The sequence below is a fragment of the Hippichthys cyanospilos genome, chromosome 2, assembly GCF_059441005.1.
Source record: "Hippichthys cyanospilos isolate Australia breed blue-spotted pipefish chromosome 2, RoL_Hcya_1.0, whole genome shotgun sequence".
Lineage (NCBI taxonomy): Eukaryota > Metazoa > Chordata > Actinopteri > Syngnathiformes > Syngnathidae > Hippichthys > Hippichthys cyanospilos.
This window is the reverse complement of record NC_142370.1, coordinates 20,582,557-20,601,663: the sequence shown is the minus strand read 5'-3', so window position 1 is coordinate 20,601,663 and position 19,107 is coordinate 20,582,557. Positions and strand designations below refer to the sequence as shown.

At 41.0% G+C, this 19,107-nt stretch overlaps 1 protein-coding gene and 1 long non-coding RNA gene across 4 annotated transcripts in view; one reads left to right on the top strand and one right to left on the bottom strand.

The window, feature by feature from the left end:
• The first annotated feature begins 4,536 nt into the window (after positions 1–4,536).
• Positions 4,537–5,571, top strand: LOC148427794 (uncharacterized). The gene is made up of 2 exons (XR_015868248.1): positions 4,537–4,804; positions 4,875–5,571. It is a non-coding gene; the product is annotated as an uncharacterized LOC148427794 (long non-coding RNA).
• Positions 5,572–13,294: 7,723 nt separating this feature from the next.
• The window catches only part of LOC148427793 (metabotropic glutamate receptor 4-like), a 129,378-nt gene continuing 123,565 nt past the window's right edge, over positions 13,295–19,107 (bottom strand). The window contains exons 11-12 of one of the 3 annotated variants that reach the window (XR_015864908.1): positions 18,435–18,876; positions 13,295–17,297 (exon numbers count right to left, since the gene is read on the bottom strand). Coding sequence is in view for 2 of the 3 variants with exons in the window: in XM_088409041.1 (XP_088265167.1) it covers positions 17,248–17,297 (50 nt within the window). In the remaining variant the exon portion in view is untranslated. The remainder of the gene's footprint in view (positions 17,298–18,434; positions 18,877–19,107) is intronic. The other 2 variants (XM_088409042.1, XM_088409041.1) reach the window with 2 other exon arrangements.

The window sequence follows — 19,107 nt, the reverse complement described above, 5'->3', positions numbered from 1 at the left end:
ACATCAGAAAACCATCATAACAGAGCATCACACCAGGTGGATCAACGCAAAAAATATATATTTCAGACATTCACTGCTAAAAATCAAATCAACCTCTTCCAGGTTTGTGTCCAAATCATTTAATAATTAAGTTAGATACATTGCAATAATAGAGAGGCAGGTTATTTCTTATGTGGATTTATTTCAATGCTAATTCTACATGATGCCAGTAGATTTCCTGTTCTTGCCATTCATGTCAGACATCAGGGCAATAGCTGTCGGCCATTATGCAGATGAAATCTTTTGACTCACAATCAACCTAATAAAAGTCTCGTACTGTGTGACTGAACACAAGAAAAAAATGTGAGAGTCAGTTCTTTGAAATGAAAGTTGTTCGTAGTTTTGTTATCCCTCTGCATTTTACTCTTGCAGGTGTACAGTAAAAATATAGAAAGGATTTATTTACCTTTATGTGACAAGCTTTTTATGGCCATATTCCCTAGTGAGGGTGGCTTGGCCTAGGCTAGTCTAGCTTAGCCTTCTTCGTATTTCTTTATTAACTCCAGCTTCATTTCCATATATATCATCTTCTTACTTCTCTCTTTAACATCACAAGCAATCTTGGGACCCATGGCTAACCCATTCAAAGTTGAATTAAGCAGTAAAATGCACAATAAAACCTTATTTTAAGTGTTCAGAATGAGATCCAGTCCGTAGCATGCCTCCATTTTCACTGTGACGCCGACCATTAACAGACCAGTATCTTAGGGAGTTTGGGAGTCGTAACGCAGACCAATAGGAGACCAGCATCTGAGTGACGCGTTACAGTTCAGACTATTTTCCGGAGTAAGCAACATCATATTTTATATATATATATATATATATATATATATATATATATATATATATATATATATATATATATATATATATATATATATATATTACGGCCTACAATCAAATGCATGGTAGGTATAATGAACACATTACATAGTCATTTGGTGTGATTGTGACTGGTAGTTCATCTTTGTGTGCCCCGTAGTTGGCTGGCAACCGGTTCAGGGTTTACCCCGACTTCTACACAAAGACAGCTCGGATACGCTACAGCACAACTGAGACCCTCATGAGGATAGGCAATTAAGATAATGGATGGACAGATGAATAAAATGTAAACTGTTTTGCCAATGTGAAGCCACTTTCGCTCTCCCTCACTCATCAAATCTTGTCGCAGGTCACAATAACAGGATCATTCTCTAATCAAGCACTGACCCATTCTCATCAACTGTGGCCTTTAAGCAGTCATAAATAAGGGTGGGCCGAGCTCCTCTTGTCACGTGCAGCCCTCTTTTCCATATATCTTCCCCTATATGAGTCATAGTTCTTCTTTACAACCCCTGCCTTAAATCGCCAATGCTGGGTAATGCTGGCAACAAATTATCTTAGGCTGCTGATGTTCCAATGATGACGAATGAAATCCATTATTAAATACCCATTTAAAATAGCCTTTTAAGTTAGTATTTTACTAATCCACCATTAACATGTGGAATTTCTTTTTGCCATTATAATTTCAGTACTTTAATTTGCTTTTAGCACTTGGTGAATCCACCGAGGTCTGTAAATCTCTTTTGGATAGTTTACTGGTAATTCGGTCTTGAAAATATTGATTCAATATTGAGTTTGTAACAACAAATGACAGCTCTGGAAATGGTTGCTGTATTTGTGTGAACTCCAGCGTTCACCTCATGTTCACCAAACGTAGGTAGTTTACTGTCTATAATAATGTCAGGTTCATTTGTCAGACATTTGTAAGAAATTGTACACAAAAAAGGAGACAAGGCAATCTTCCCAACTCATGCATGAGGGGAGCGAAGAGGAACCGGCCAAGGACAATTCTACTGCGCTCCGCCAATCTCTCCGACTCCCCTTACTTTTATTTGTTACAGAGATCCCTAACTACATGAAGGTCCCGGCCCTCAAGGGGCAGGGAAAAACGCAAGTCTATGGCCGGGACCTTGTGTACTTGTCCTTCTATGTGTGAGCATGTGGGTGAGAAACTAATGCATGTATGAAAAAATACGTAGCGAAACATTCTGATAATGCATAGCAAAAACATCGATAAGAGTCACAGGTGTGGGAACGCTCCGACTGGCGGGCTTGAGCGGCCTTCCTTCTGCTTGAAAGAAAACAATGACGAGACAGTTCTTTTCCCACAAACAGTGCACTCATTCTCCCAGCGTACCATCAACATACCTAGCAGTACATCAGCAGTTTTATTCATTCATTATTATCATTCAGTATGTGTTTATTCATTCACGCAGCAAAGCATTTCTTCATTGCGAGCATTAATATTTTGTAGCAAATGTATAATCACTATATCTATAACTATTCTAACAATAATTATTCTAACAAATAGAATGGTGAAGAATCTGAAGCTCTTTGGCACTTCTTTTATTGCTCTTATCTTAAATTTCTGTTTGCTTTCTACTTTCAAGTCCTCTTGCTGTTTGTAGTCATAACATTTAATCAGATTAAAATCAGGATTTTCCAGTACATTGGTTCTTTTTCTGCCATTTATTTGTTGAATTGCGTGCATGCTTTTTGGAACAGGATTATATAGCCTGATTTTCAACTGTCCTCATTTGTGGGGCTCAGCCCCCCCTCGACAGTAGGCACGTGTTACAAGGTGTTTTGTTTGCTATATGCCGAATGCAGTTGCACAGTTTATAACGACCAAATATCTCTAGTGGTCTTGTCTGTCCAGAGACTATCGTTGCATTGTAACATGTAGATTGTCCTGGCAAAACAATATACAGTACTTTTTATTAGCCTGGTCCTCATTTGGTTTAGGGGTGATCTGAATCATTTTCCTGCTGACTGTGGGTGAGGGAGTAATATGTTAGGATGGGTTTCCAGTCAATCATTGTGCACATGGCAAATTTGGAATCTTCAACGAACCTAAGGCACGTGTTTTTGGGATATGCGAAGACCCATCAGAGTACTTAGACAAAACTCATACGAGCATAAAAATTCAAACTTCACACAGGTTAAAGATGTGGCAACATGCAGAAGCAAAAATGGCGAAGAATTTCTCACAGTTGGAATGAAGATGTGTGCGTGTGTACCTGAGGTGGGAATTTTACATTTTTTGTGCCGGTCCGTCAGTCATCATTGCCCTGCCTGCCTTCGATCATCGTCTGTCCGCCATCTTTACAAGCCAGCGATTTTAATTGTCCTTTCGTGGCTCCGTCAGCAAATCCTTGGTTTGTGGCTCACTCCCATCATCAACACCCCCGAATAATAAAATTCTATCATCCCACTAAAAATAATACCTCTGAAAAGATATATTGTACAGTACTCTTTACAACTCGGCCTTCAACTAAATTTAAACCTCAGGTGCGCAAGCTGAAAGCCAAATTCGTCTGTCTGTTGGTTTTGTACTGACGACCTGCCCACCTCCGGTGTGTACAGTATATGTTTGTCTGACATCAAGGGGAATGTGTGCATTTTACATGAAACCACAGCCATCTCCTGTACATCTCCTTTGACAATGTGTCTACTGAGTGAGCCTTCAATGACAGCTCTACGATGATGGAGGGACCGCAACCACCACGCAATGATGCAAACGCTTGGAGGTAGCTCATTAATATAGATGGGGTTTTTATAGGAATGGCTGTTGGGCTAAATTATTCAGTGGAGGGGAGGGCTGAGAGAGACATATGGGCCGGCTTGTTTCAGCAACCCAGCTAGCGTAACATGTAAATAGTGACTGAGGGGCAGGAGAGCGAACAAGTGAAGAGTAATAACACAACGCCTTGACATTCCTTAATCATGAGCTGTACCAAGGTTGCAGCAGCCATGTGCAAACTCAATAGTGGCGAGTGAACTTAAGACAATTTTAGTTAGCTGCGATGCATTCCATTAAGTAAAAATATAAATAGCTGTGCATATCAAGCGAGTCATTATCATGCCACAAAGAAGGCAGTAAAGCTAGACTTACACACACTGCCATTAACTCATCCTCTGCCATTGACATCCTTTTTTTTTATGTCTTAACAATCCAGACACTCAGTGCTAGGTAGGTGTTCTGCATGTAAATCACACAAATGGCTTGCAATCAATGAGTTAGTGGTTAAAAATATCAGCCATTAATGTTTGCGCTTTTTCTGTTCGTCCACTTTAATATAATATTTAATGGGAGCCTTACCAAACGTCTGCCAATATGCACACTTGACTCAATGGAACAAGGGGGTTAATAATGGTGTGTTTGTTTATGGTTTGCTATTAAAGGTGCAATTACAAATAGTGGATCGAGGGATGCATATAGACACAAACATAGAAGGATGAAAATAAATGACAGCGTAATGCCAGCAAAACCAGAGCTCTTTTTGAGCTCTTTCAGTGACCTGCCAAAGCTGACCTTTTTCTACATTTATTGTGGTATTGTGGCGGACACTAGGACCATGTCTCTCACCCAGTAGGCATGTCGCTATGATCCTTTTATGCTTTGAACCTGTTGGCTTTGTCTTTGCTGTTTTGGACTTTGTTGTATCAGTTTTGTGATGGCATGCGAAGAGTAAAGAGCACCACTAGCACAGCAACGTGTGGTTTCTTCGCCTCGCCACATTGGTGACCCCGGACGTTAGAATGGGTGACCCCGGATGGGTCATCTTGCCATATTATTATCCCAGACGTTAGAAAGTTTAGTCAGGCTGTTGGAGATGTAGTCTCGCCACATGGGTGACCCCGGACGTCAGAATGTTTCAGCGAGGAATCACCGCAGACGTCCCACATCGTGACATTCCTCCACCAGCCTACTATACGTCAGGTAATGCAGCAAGCTGGTACCACGTCAGCCAGCCAGCACCCCGACAAGGGTCCTCTCACCCGTCGCCCAGTCCCTTGGCGCACCAGGGATCGAGCCAGCCAGCAACAGGCTGGTACGGGCGCTGGTGAGAACGGCTGTGCAGTCCAATTTCGGAGTCCCTGGCCGTCGACCGGGATCTTCCAGCCGGGCGGCCTCATTTACTACCGATGTCCGTTTGGCCTCAGCAGTAGGCCTCCAGCCACCATCATTCAGCCGCCCCTCCGATTCACCATGCCCGCAAGTATGGTCCGAGTATACATCGGAGCGGGTCAGCTGGTGTTGGTGCCGCAGCAGGTTCATGCCCAGGCACAGACTGGGACGCAGCCGTGACCGGCCGTCCCTCGGAAGCCACCGTGCCTGCCAGCATGCGGGTCAGCACTGCCACTCCGGCTCCTGCCCTTTGCCAACGCTACCTCATGGTTTTCACGCTGAGCGTCTCACCCTTACTCCCGTCGCACCTGGGGCCCTGGTGTCACATACACCGCCCAGGACCGGACTGAGTCTCAGGGTGCCAGACTGGTGAATACCCTGTGGGGTTTTCCGTTATGCCTTTCTGGGTGTTCGGGGGGGAGCTGTGTGGCGGACACTAGGACCATGTCTCTCACCCAGTAGGCATGTCGCTATGATCCTTTGTTGCTTTGAACCTGTTGGCTTTGTCTTTGCTGTTTTGGACTCTGTTGTATCAGTTTTGTGATGGCATGCGAAGAGTAAAGAGCACCACTAGCACAGCAACGTGTGGTTTCTTCGCCTCGCCACAGTATGCTATTTGTGTGCAACACTGTACATGTGCTCTGATAGAAATACATTTTCCCCTTTTGGGATCCTGGCAGTTTGTATTTGAGCAATAATGCAAACTTATTGCTTCTTCTTTGCACACTAATATTATACTACATCCATTTCACAAGCAAATGATGATATATATACAATATAGTTTGCCGCACAAACTCCTTCTTTCCTTTCAGTGTGCATTTTTTCTGTAATTTTTAAAGTGGTTCGCTGATCTCGCATTCATAATAGAGAATACCCTCTCAATTGGGTTCTATTGTGCTGCATTGGATTCTGTGACTACTATTCAGGCTCCAGAAAAGGGCTATTATGCATAATTGGTTTTATGCCTGAGTAATTTAAAGTTTCAAAGATAGTTTATGACCAAAGTTGAATTTCAGTGCTAATCAGATTTGTGCATGAATTGTCATGCATCTGATTGTTTGATGGAGAATGCTCATAAAGCCCTCCACTTGTTGGCAAGAATTGCAGTAAAGTTGTCACCAAAACTGATGCTGAAATACAGAGTGCCACACTTTGATTCACAAGACCTTTTAGCCTTTAAAAAGAAGCACAGACAGATGCTCGAGTCAAGTTCAAGCAAATTGATACTCAAAGTGGGTAGCCTTGCAAGAACTATTTGAGTAAGTCTTCTCAGGAGCCATTAGTCTTTATATGCAGAACTGGGGAGGATCAGATAATAGGCTCACCTCCATGAATGGATATGTAATGGAGTGCACCAATGAACAGTATTTGTCATGAATACTTGTCCTCTCCCTTCTGCAATTTGCCCAGCTTTGCTCAAGACATGTGCTGCAGTTTTAAATAGATATTATATCTATACCCGTATTTCTCAGAGTTCTGTCACGATGGGGCACAGTGAGTGGACGTGTGGAAGAAGGGGATCCAAAAGAGGCAGGGAAGCCGGGAGGAGGAATACTCAAAAACAAATAAGGCGGGCCCCAGTGTTACGAACTTAATCCGTTCAGCGGCTCGCCTCGTAACTCGAATTCGCCGTATGACAGGCAATCCAAACCAATGTTAATTAGTGAATGCGTGCAACGCGTGCAAAAACCTTAGGTAAAAACATCACGACTTTATACACATATTAAAAATTAGTAACATAATCTACTGTACAGTTAAATTAAATAAAATAAATATACAAAGGAAAAATGACATTTACCTTTGGGGCGACGTGACTTGAGCTGAGTGGAGATGGAGGTGAGCAGAGACCAACCCGTAGAATTTATTGATTTTCTTAAACAAGAACTTTTCTCAAACTAAAACATATCACCGGCGATTTCCTTCTCTTTAATCCATAATAGAAGAAGCCTCTCCATTTTGTTGTTGACCGCGGTCCGTACCCTGGCAAGGAAAGTCATGACCTTAGAAGACTTGCTTGCTTTAATATCTTTCTTGTTCTTGAGAATTGTACCGATTGTGGAGCGGTTACGGCCATACTCACTAGCAAGGTTAACTATGCGTGCGCCTCCTTTGTATTTTTTTTATTATCTCCTGCTTGGTTTCTATTGTCATCATCCTCTTACTTCTTCCTTTACCGCCACTTGCAATTTTAGAAGCCATGTCTAACAGATAAAGTTTGCAAAGTCTTCATAACACACCGACCAGCTCGTGCCTTCAAGCTAGATGAGGGCGTTCGGCCAATAGCATATCGGCATTTCTGTGATTGACGTGACGCCGGCCAATAGCATATCGGCATCTCCGTGGCTGAGACCGTGACTGTGACCTTAATCGACCAATAGCACATCTGCATTTCTGTGACATGCGAGAAAAGTTCTTTTTGTTGATGCAGCAAAGCGAAAAAAATAGTGCGGACACACTTACCAGCATGTTGGATGGTTCGTAAGACGAAAGGTTTGTGCGTAAGAGATGGACAAAAAAACGGCGCGGTCCACATCGTAAGGGGGTTCGTAAACCGGGAGCCCACTGTAGTTTAATAATATCTGAAGCCAAATATCCAACAAAGGCAAAAATGAAGGTGAAATACAAAGCAAGACTCGAGACAGAAACCGAACTAATGAGAAGCAGCGGCGGGGAGACGAAGGGGAGCTCGGAAAAAGGACACGCACTTACGGACGGACTTGAGTAAAACAACGGACACAGACATGGACATCAGACAATGACCCGACACTGACTGACCCCAAACTGAGGCTTAAATAGACATAGACTAATTAGGGAAACATGCAACATGGGAGGGTGGATGGGAAATAAGAGGCAGAAGAAACCGATGAGTTGAAACACTGGGGCGGGGACACGCGGACGACAGGTGGAGTAAATCATACTAAATAGACGAACGAAGAAAACAGAACAAGAACCCTGACAGCAGTAAACAGCCTCCCCAACAAAACAGAGACCCGAAAACTCATAACAAAAACCCAACTAGCCCACACAGACATGACAAGTACAAGTATAGAGTTTTTTCCTCATTGTTAACATTTTGGATTCATTATTGAATAATTCAAAACAGAGCTTTTTTCCCACAAATCTGTGTTTGAATAACATTAATTCGAATGTGAAATAAGTCATATCATTTCATTTTCTAAAATGATTATATATACCTCTAATTTGATATAGTATTCATCATTATAGAGCACTCGGATGGAACTTCCGGCAATTGCCTCTTGCGTGGATCAATTCTTTGGTGAACTTTGACACATTATGTAAAGGAAAAGACGGCTTGACTTGTCTCATTTAGCGCTTAGATGTGTGGTTGAACATGGATTTTGGCAGGTGGGGAGGGCAGCTAAGAGGAAGCTTTTGTGCTCTGATCTCTCAATCGTCGTCACTTAGGTACAGAACATGCCAAGTAAGATGATCAGCAAACCATCTTTGTGGACCTCCACCTCAAACAAATTGAATTGGTCCAAAGATGACTACCCATGGAAGAGTAACGGGGATGTTTGAACAATTGACGAGGAAATAGGAGTGGATGTCCGGGAGTTAAAAGGGAGTAGCTATTTGGCTTTTCAGATGGTGATGATTACTTTCAGGGCTTTTCAACAAATTAATATGTGTCAAAAAAAATAAACATTTGAAACTTCAAATCATTTTATTATTGCAACATCAGTTTCAGCATTTGCATTTATGCGCACATTATGCACTTGTCTCGTTTACGCCCCAAACCTTCTCCCCCATAACCGCAATAGCATATTTTTTGGTATACCATGAAGAAATGCGTCTATGAGCACTGTTATTTCGTCATTTTAATAACAGCATGTTTTATAATTGGACAGCCATGATCAATGTAACCAATAAAGGCAGGGGTAGACTTATAATCGTATTTTTGTAAAATTCATCCAAATTGATGTTAAACAAAAGGGGGGTTCGACTTATAAGCGAAGTCGCTCGTACTTGGAGAAATACGGAGGCTATTTTTTTTACTTACGGTATATAGCTGCCGATGGCCAGCCCAGTAAAAACAGATCTGTGACGTCTATCACCATCAATAGTAGGGAATACGTTAATAACTTACTTATAAGTTACTATCTTTTTATGGTCGAAATGTATTTCCTTCTGCAGGTCTACTGTAATAGGCCATAATACAGTACAGGTGACCTCATCATTGTGATTTATTGTGCATCCCAGAAAATGAAAACATAGAAACGATGTTTATGTTTTAGCATTTTGTTTTTACAGTGTACGGTACCATGTTTTTCCGATCCATATACTGCAATGTAAATCAGGAGCATTAAGAACTAATGAGATGCAGTACCTATGAAACGTTACCTACTGCAAGAGCTTCACCTTTTCTTGCTGGTAGGGATGTGCATCTGCCCACCCAAACAAAACGAAACCCAAAACAAACAAACAAAACAACAGTAAGAGCAATAATAACATTACATTACATTACATTACATTATAAGCATATTATGGAGTAGAATGAGTGAAGACTGTATACATATGAGGAATGTGCAAAATATTATGTAATTAACGGCTAACCGTGCAGGGTTGTAAAGTGCATTTGTGCCTCCATTAAAATGATTGGTGAAGGGACAGATTAGTGCGTGAGAGATTTGTTCAGGATCCGCATAGAAGCTGTTTGCCAGCCTGGCAGTCCTGACCCTCAGGCTCCTGTAGCGTCTGCCTGATGGCAGCAGTTCAAACAGGTTGTGTTGTGGGTGAGTATTGTCCCTGATGAGGTTGTGTGTCCTCTGCAGAACCCAGGTGTAGTAATTGTCCTGCAGTGAGGGGAAGGCTACTCCACAGATGCGCTGTGAGGTCTTGATCCCAAGCTGGAGAACCTTCCTGTCTTTTGATGTATAATTGCCGTACTAAACTTTGATGGAGGAGGACAGGACACTTTGGTCTGTACATTTGTAGAATTCATTGAGAATCTTTGCTGGAATGCCAGAAAATACAGTCTCTGATGGGACTTCTTGATGCTCTGTCGAGTGTTGTGGGACCAGTTGAGATCCTCGCTGATATAGGCGCCGAGGAATTCGAAAGCTTTTACCCCCTTCACCTCTGTCCCATTGATGGCTAGTGGTGGTTTGTGCAGCTCAATCTGCCGCCTTTGCTGAATGATCAGTTCTTTGGTCTTGTCTGTGTTGAGGTGGAGGTTGTTGCTGTGACACCAGGCTACAGGATCTGCCGCTTCTTTCCTATATGCTGTCTCGACCCCACCAGTGATCAGCGCGATGAGTAGTGTCATCTGCGTACTTACATTAAATCTCACGCTACATTTAACGCTTTCCTCGTGAGGAAATAAACAACATATCTGTGCCGCTTAAGAGTGGAATTATTAAAGTGATTCTTCAAACAGAGAGAGCCTTGTATGCCCTTGTACAGTATTCTCTTAATGTTCTTTTGAACAGTATTTAATACTTTGCACAATAGGGATTTCGATGTCAGGCGGCTCGGCAGCACAGTGGTTACCTTGTCTGCCTCACAGTTAAGTCACCCGTGTTCGAATCCTGCTGGCTCCGGCCTTCCTGAATGGAGATTGCATGTTCTCCCCGAGCCTGTGTGGGTGCACTTAGGCTTCCCCCCGCACTCCAAAAACATGCATGGCAGGTGTATAGGACACACAAAAGTGTCCTCAGGTATAATTGGGTGCTTGGATGGTTGTTTGTCTCTGTGTCCTGTGATTGGCTGGCATCCAGTTCAGGGTGTCCCTTGCCTACCGACCAAAGCCAGCTGAGATAGGCCAGCAATCCCGCGACCCTAGTGAAGATAAGTGGCTATAGATAATGGATGGATGGATTTGAATGATAAAATTATATACTTGATGTAGGCCATATTTTACTATATGACTGGTTGCATCTTAAAGTTTCAAGTGATGTACACTTCCAAAAAACAACAAATTACATTTACTGTGAGGCAATGTTCACATTGCAGGGCATGATGCCCATGCAACGTTTGCTTATCAGTGAAAGCACAAAAAAAAAAAAAAAAAAAAATCAACGTGGTGCAGTGCATATGGAGCTGATATGTTCACCAATCATCATACCCTGGGTCAATATTTATCTGTGTACACTTGCTGGAGTGAGACCTCAGGCTTAAAATGCATTTCAGAATCAATGATGGCAGCTTGTAATTGCTTTAATGTATCTCGTCTAAGGACAAATGATCACATAATTGTTTGCAAAGATGCCTCATTATTGAAAGTGGTTACAAGAGGGCATCGGAAGGAGGAGAGTCTTGTATGTTGTATGTCATCATTTTCCTTGATTTCTTCCCGAAAGGTCAATAAGCCTTCACAGTCGTCCTCTTATCGGCACTCAAAGTGAACCATCTGACAAGTTAATTAGTTGTTGGTAATGGGATTTTTTTTTTTTTTTATTTCCCAGGAAAACGTCTTTACTGCATGTTTAAATGTAGTGCAATTATCGTATGCATATTCATATTGAAATTTAGCTTAAAGGCCCAATGTGCAAGATTGAGACCGTTTTTCATTAAAAAGGAATTCATTTAATGATTATAAATTTCAAAAACTTGCAAATGCGTGCGTTAACGAGCAACAATACATTTTAAATGTAATCGTAGGTCTAGTTATCATTAAATGATATTACATGGGGGGTGGCACTCCTCCGGAGGCTGCAATGCCTGTTATAGCTACGGAAAATGGTAAATGTGTAAAAGAGGAAGAGACAAGCATATATTAGTGTGTGTGTGCATAGGGTAAGAGTTATGCTCTATATTAAGTGAGCATCACAGCACAATTTAGAAAACACCATGTAAATTAGAGTACCGTATTTTCCGCGCTATAGGGCGCAGCGAATTATAAGGCGCACCATCACTGAACGGCCCAGTTTCTAAAAAACGCCATATATAAGGCGCAGCGGATTATAAGGCACACATAGAGTTGAAACCATAGTACTGGCTGGGGATGCATTATGCATCCACTAGATAGAGTTGCAATATGCAGCCACTAGATGGTGCTTCACTAAAGGGAATGTATGAAAAACAATCAGCAAATTCATCAAACTTTATTAATAGAATATAAACTTTATTCATACAAAATAAGCGTTGTATGGATATTATACTAAGAAATATTTGTTATTAACAAAAATCAGATAAAACAGAGAATGCGTTATTGGTAATTGCTATTTAACTTCTAAACAGAGCTCAGAATAGATCCAGATCAAGCCATGCACTTGTGAAAGCTGCTCCGCAATTCTTTTGATTTTCCCCTCCGCATGCATTATATACTTTTGACTAGCTATTTGGTTATGGAGCACAAAGAAGTTACGAATAAACGGAATTCAGGGAAATTTAAACGCCAAACATGCAACGGTATGAGTTTGAAGCCAAGCGTGGGTGAAGGCTGAAGGTCTTTTTCATTTTTTCCTCGGCGTGCATTATATATTTTTGACCCGCTGTTACGATATGGAGCACAAAGAAGTTAGGAATCAACGAAAGTCAGGGAAATTTAAACGACAAACATGCAATGGTGTGAGTTTAAATCCAAGCGCGGGTGAAGGCTGGCGCCGCTGTCTTTTTCATTTTTTCCTCGGCGTGCATTATATATTTTTGACCCGCTGTTATGGAACGATATGGAACACAAAGAAGTTACGAATAAACGAATATCAGGGAAATTTAAACGACAAACATGAGTGTGGGGCCACACACTCTTAAGCCCTCAAAAAAAAAAAAAAAATTGTGTTGGGCCTGCAAATCAAGTTAATTAATCGTGTTGGTCGTGTTGGCTTTAATACCCTCGGGCCAACTGAACTGGATTTTTTAGGCATAAACTATATTTTATGCAGTCAGCACATGATTTGAACCATATATAAGGCGCACCGGATTATAAGGCGCACCGTCAGCTTAAAAAAAAAAAATCAGGCTTTTGGGTGCGCCTTAGTGTGGAAAACACGGTACATTTTGCCAGTGACGACTTAGGCATCAATTTCACCCTGGTCGCACATGTAAAAAAAAAAAAAAAAAAACAGTACCATAGTCACTACTTTTCATTAAATATTCCTCAGAGTTCTATTATTTTTTACTGTTTTTTTTTTTTTTCAAATTTTGTCCAAGGCTGCACATCAAGGTCACCTAACTTGACCAGATATTGAAAAACACAGTAATGCCTTGAATGTGGATGGCATATCTACGTAAAATATTTCTTATCTATGAAGGGACCTTTCTTTTCTTTATCACCTTTATTTACTGTAATACAGTACTTTGATATTTTTTATAATGCAAAGAGGAAACAAAACAACATAGTTAGTTTAAAAAGTGTGCTTTTAATAGAAACATCTCATATAAAAATGAACATGCTTCTAAACATCTGTATTCTCTTTCATATATGATTCATAAATATCCAGGCACTGTATTTATTTCTTGTATTTTTTTTAATACTTCCCACACCTAAAGCGAACATGATCAAACCACATGGAAATGTACGTTTACTTGCCACTTACAGAAGTTTCACCCCACATTTAACGTATTCTATCTTGAAACGCATAATGTTTTCAAAAAAATAAAAGCAATATTGTGACAAAAAAACTGTTGATTTTATTCCTTTGCACTAAACAATTTCTCACAAACAATACTTTAATGCAAATGATAGAAAAAAAAAAGCTTTTGCAGCAACACCGTCAAATTTTTTTCAAGCTGAAAGCTACAAGAACTTTTGATTAAACCAAATGTGTTGGTTAGTTATAATTCTTTTGCAATATTTTCCTTCCCGGACATCGGACCTGAATATCAAATTATTCACATTACTGTACATTTTTTGACATGCAACATACATATTCTGCATCGCTGAGGATAAGTTTTGTTGTGACAAATTCCAGAGTTGCTTGTTTTATGAGGGATATTGAAGGAGAACTAGAGACAATAGACAGAAATGGAGATAACACACTGAGATTTTGTACACAGAGCTCTTCCATAGTGTTTGAACAGAATGCACTGAGACATTACGCGAAGGAAACAACACCATGAACGTCCCAATGGAAGATGAAAGGTCGGAGCAGAAAATGAAGATAATGGCTCTTATTTATCAACTTGTGCAATGGCAACTTCTAAATGTACGTTTTCCTCCAAAAGCATCTGAATTGATTTTTCATGTAAATTAGATACCTTCAAAAACATTTTTCCACTAGCCTTTGCTTGAAATTGATATCACATTTGCTCGCATCTGCTCGTGAATCTCACATGAACAAGCCCAGATAACAGGTGAGGAAGGATTGGACGTCACCTGAGGTTTGGGCAAATGTGATGTCATTTTCAGCTGACAGCAATTGGAAAATTTGTTTTTATAGATAAACTTTGTACATGGAAAATAATTTAGATATCAAACTAACTAAAGCTGAGAGGAAAACGCTCAACAAAGTTGACTTAAAAAACAGATTGACTAAAAATAGCCGCCTTGAAGCTTTGCCAGGACCATGTTTGCCCAACTCTTTTCTACATACACCTTTCTTGCAGATGTACGCAGCAGGGATGGGACAAGACACAAAGCCCACAAGACGACATGTGTCACGAGATTGAGTCCACAACAGCAAAATGAGATTTTTGGCAAATTTGTCCAATGGTGGTTGGCTAATACAGCTTAGCACCAATATAATAATTAGGTAGCCCCTCCACCGCTAAACAAGGAGTAAAATGACCCAGGCAGGGTTGACACATTTACCGGGAATTGAGTAATGGCAATGGCCCACAAGTGCAATGAAATACATGGGGAGAATGCACTGCCTACCAATCTTCTTCATTATAGTAAAGCAGCCAAACGCTGTGAGAAGGTCAGTCATTGCTTGAAAATGACCTGCACCAGAACAAGTGATGTAAGAAACAAACACCCTAGTACACTGTTCTTTTGAAATTTAACTGTCAACTTGATCATCGTTTCCTCGCAGAAAAGCTCCCGATGTAAAAAACACTGTGGTTTTATTTGCTATTGATTTTATTATTTTCTGCTGACTTGATTTTTTTTTCTTCTCTCCACACGACCTCAGTGGGTGAACGGTCTATCGGGGTCGACACTTTGAGGACTACTGCCATACATGATTTGGTTTTGAAGCTTTGGCTGGCTTTCTCATCATGTTTGATGGTGTTACCCATTGAACTCATGGCCCAACAAGGAAAAAAATCAAACTATTTGTAAAATTACGTGTATGCAGTATATATGCAGTTCACGTCCCCTCCATGAGATGATCCCAATGATCCTTGGACTTGTTTGGAGCTTTATGCCCTGGCAGGGTCACCGATGGCAAAGCAGTCCTGGGTGAGGGACCAGACTTAGCACGGTTCATACACACCTCAGGAAGAAAAACACGAATGGATTCAGTGTTCCCTTGCCAGGATGTGGGTCATTGGAGCTCCCTCTCAGGAGCCAGGCCTGGAAATGGCCAGGCACGGCTTGAAAGGACAACAGGGGTCTTCCTTCTCCATGGGCTGACTACCAGTGGGAGGGGCCAAAGGGATCGGGTGCAGTGTGAGCTGAGTGGCAGTCAGTAGTGGGGACAGGGACAGAAGCTAGCTCTAGGGACATGGAATGAAAGGAGCCTGAGCTGGTGTTTAAAGCGGAAAAGTTCCGGCTAGACATAGTCAGACTTGCCTCCACGCATAGCTTGCGTTCTGGTACCTGTCCTCTCAACAAGAGTTAGAGTGCCTTCCGCTCTAGCGGTGCGGGCATACTTATTGCCTCACAGCTCGGTGTACATTGGGGTTCACCCCGGTGGACGAGAGGGTACCCTGCCTTGCCTTCAGTTGGGGGGGCGGCCTGACTGTTGTTTGGTACATTGGAGGGTGTGCACGCCCTCTGGGGACTCCCCATGACATCAATGTTTATGCGGGAAATGACAGTGGGACCCGGAGGGCCGGAAAAAGCCCCGCCCCCCCCCGCGATCTTCACGTTTTGTCCACAACAAATACTATTTTCAAACATAAAGGTGTCCATATATAAAATTTGATTAACCTCGATAGCTTAATCATAGCTCCATTATCAAATTTACTCATGGAGTATCATTGATGTACCATCTGTAAGTGACTTTAATGACACTATTACATGCATAATGTACATATAATGCAATCATGATTTGTATGTGTGAAATGAATGACAGTTAGTGTTTGTTGACCTTAATGTAAATGTTGATCACGCTTGCTAACTGGTTAGCACAGGCAAATTATAGCAGAAGATAATTAATCGATTATTCAATGGAATAACTGTCCTCTCTATACATGGAAAATTTCCCCCAAAATACCTGTTCAACGAGTTTGGCCTTAGAACCCGGAGCTGCTTATAATGTCAAATATATGAAACTGTGAATATCAAAATCAGTTTCCAAATTAATGTTAGGGGCAAATATCGATAAAAAATAAAAGAAGACTGTATATTGTTGAACAGAAGTAAATCACGTGTTCTATTTGTTCGAACAGAAAGTACATCAAACGTCTTTTCATCCACCTAAGTTTTGGAATGATAAATAAGGGCCATTAAAGTCTGGATGTTAGAGGTAGACTCCACAACTTCAACCTATGTTTTGTTGGACTCCTTTTCCCATTTAAATACCAGAGTGTGGCCGATGGTCTCCACTCTTAATGACAATCATGGCACATAGCATTCCATTGACAACACAGCACAGTACGTGTGACGCAGCCACAAGCATGCCTTGGGACTGTACACTAGCTTTGCCAAAAAAAATGATACTGATGTTGACATAATCATGAAACACAGATAGGAAACAAAAATAAATAAAAATGACTTTTTTTTTCTTTTGTTGCCAGATATGATTAGTTTATGTTGTGATACTCAAACTTATGTAAGGCATGTACAGCTTGACGAGTAGTAACTCCAGTATCATTTACCAACTGCAAAAAAAGGGATAGCTCCACTCCCAGCTACCAAGCTTTTTTGTTTTTTTTTTTTCAAATGAGTCTAATGGCTCAACTGAGAATGTTTGAAACGTGTGCTATTTACCCCTGAAAGAAAAAAAAAAAATACTTTGGGTTTCAGGTGGGACATTCATCCTGCATCTGGAAACATCACAACCCAGTGAATAGGAAAATGAATGGTCCGTTTATTTCATCGCTCATCTTGCTTGCATTAGACTCATTTTTGTGTAAAGTGGCATTTATTCTTCAAAAAATATGGCATCCTTTCAGTCCCCTCTTGGCTCCCTGCTGCAGCAGCAGCGCTGCCAGTATCTCTCGTCCGGTCGGCAGTCGGCTCACTCTTAGATGGCATGGTTACTGTAGCTTATGTACGTCTGCTTGGAGGCCAATGCTGCAGGGGTAACACGGACAACCAGAAGAACACAGTTAATAATGCTCATTAGTTGATATGCAAATTGGCTTTAAATGGCAAAATTGTACACTCATGTTGCTGTCCTGACGGATAAGTTATATGTATGGATGCTTTCATCAAATATAGGAAGAAAAATAAAGCTTCTCTTTTCTCAACCATTTTACCGGATTTTCTAATCAAGACAATTTGCGATAAAAGGGATTTCAAAAGAGGCTGCGTCAAAGACAAATTGTTCTCTTACTCGATTACGGTTTAGTCTTTGTAACATGTAATGTGCTTTACGTTTACTAAGATGTTGTGAAATTTCTACTGATTAATTTACAAGTATTTGTGGAGAATTTTTCTTCTGGTTATTTGGTACTGAGAGGTCTAGTTGAGGATTTTGTGTTTTTAACCGGTTATGCAGATGCAAAATCTGCATTAAAATGAATGAAATTAGGTGTTGATAATGAATGTAATTTTTGGCAGTTAAGTGTCCCATTAATGTTTGGTAGAAGCATCACTCTTTGGCATGCTGGTCCAGTTCATGCAATCATATGTGACCTGTGCATCAAACCAGCAAATAATCGCAGTGTGTCAAAGCTCAACCAAGTGATTACGCTGTGTTAATCATTGTACTAATCAGCCTTTCATGTCAGAAAGAAGATGAGTACCCGCATTAGGCCAGTGGTGCCAGGGACAAGGTGATGTCATGCTTCAAAATGTGTGAGCAGCAGGCTGAGTAGAGAAGGAATTGTAGCCTTTTTGTGCAAAGCATTTGCGTCAAAAAGAACATTGATAAATGAATCATATTTGAATATTTATGGCTGTGTTGCCAATATAAAGAACAGACAGTACAGAAAGAATTGTAGCCATCTGTCTTCTGTAGTTTGCATTTATTTTTGTTGATGTCCCATGAAGACACGTCCCTCGTTTTGTCAACCGGCAAATGGGGAGAAAGTTTCCATGTCCACACATCAGCTTTACAGTACTGGTTGGCTGGGAGCACCACACAGCAACTTTATTGCCAATGTGTGCTAATCAAGTAAGAGGTAAATGTTTCCAGGGCTGTGCTTTTGCAAGTGAGCATCAGCATAAACGTAAAGATAAAAAAAAGAAGAGAATATAGTGTGTTACCTGAGAACCTAAGATCCCTCACAAGGCTCCCCTCCCTCAACACCGTCTGACACAGACATACATAACATTTGTTAGCTTACTCCATTCAAGGCAGAGTATGATAGTCAGCATGTACAAGGATTTCGCTAGCTGGAACGACGAGGTTGCAGAAAAAGCAGAAATTGATGTGTGCGTGTATGTTTGTTAGTCGCAGTACATAATATTTCACACGGTTGTGTTTGTCAGTGAATAAAATCAGGACTTTATTGTGCTTGGCTGCTTGATTCAATCGATCCCCCACACGAAGACCGCCTTTTCATACACTTTATATCGGTGATTGGGGGGCAAAATTAATTTTGCAACACTTGGCGTCAATCCTTCCAAAATCAGCCAGGTGTGGGCTACCTGTCACGTCCCCTGATTACCTATTGTGGTTTACAGCCGATGGAACATTTTTGTAGAGCTGAATGAAAGAAAAAAAACAACAACAAAAAACGGTTACTCAATATCAAACTGATAGTCCTGTTCATAGCCCGATCTTTTGTTTTTTCTCAGAAATTCCCATTACTTCTCTTGCCATATGAAATTTTATCAAGCACTAAAGCATTGAAACTAGCAAGCTTGATGTCTGGAGGTTTTTGGCTTTTCAAAACACACACTTAACATGCTCACAGAAGTACTTGGCCATGTTGAA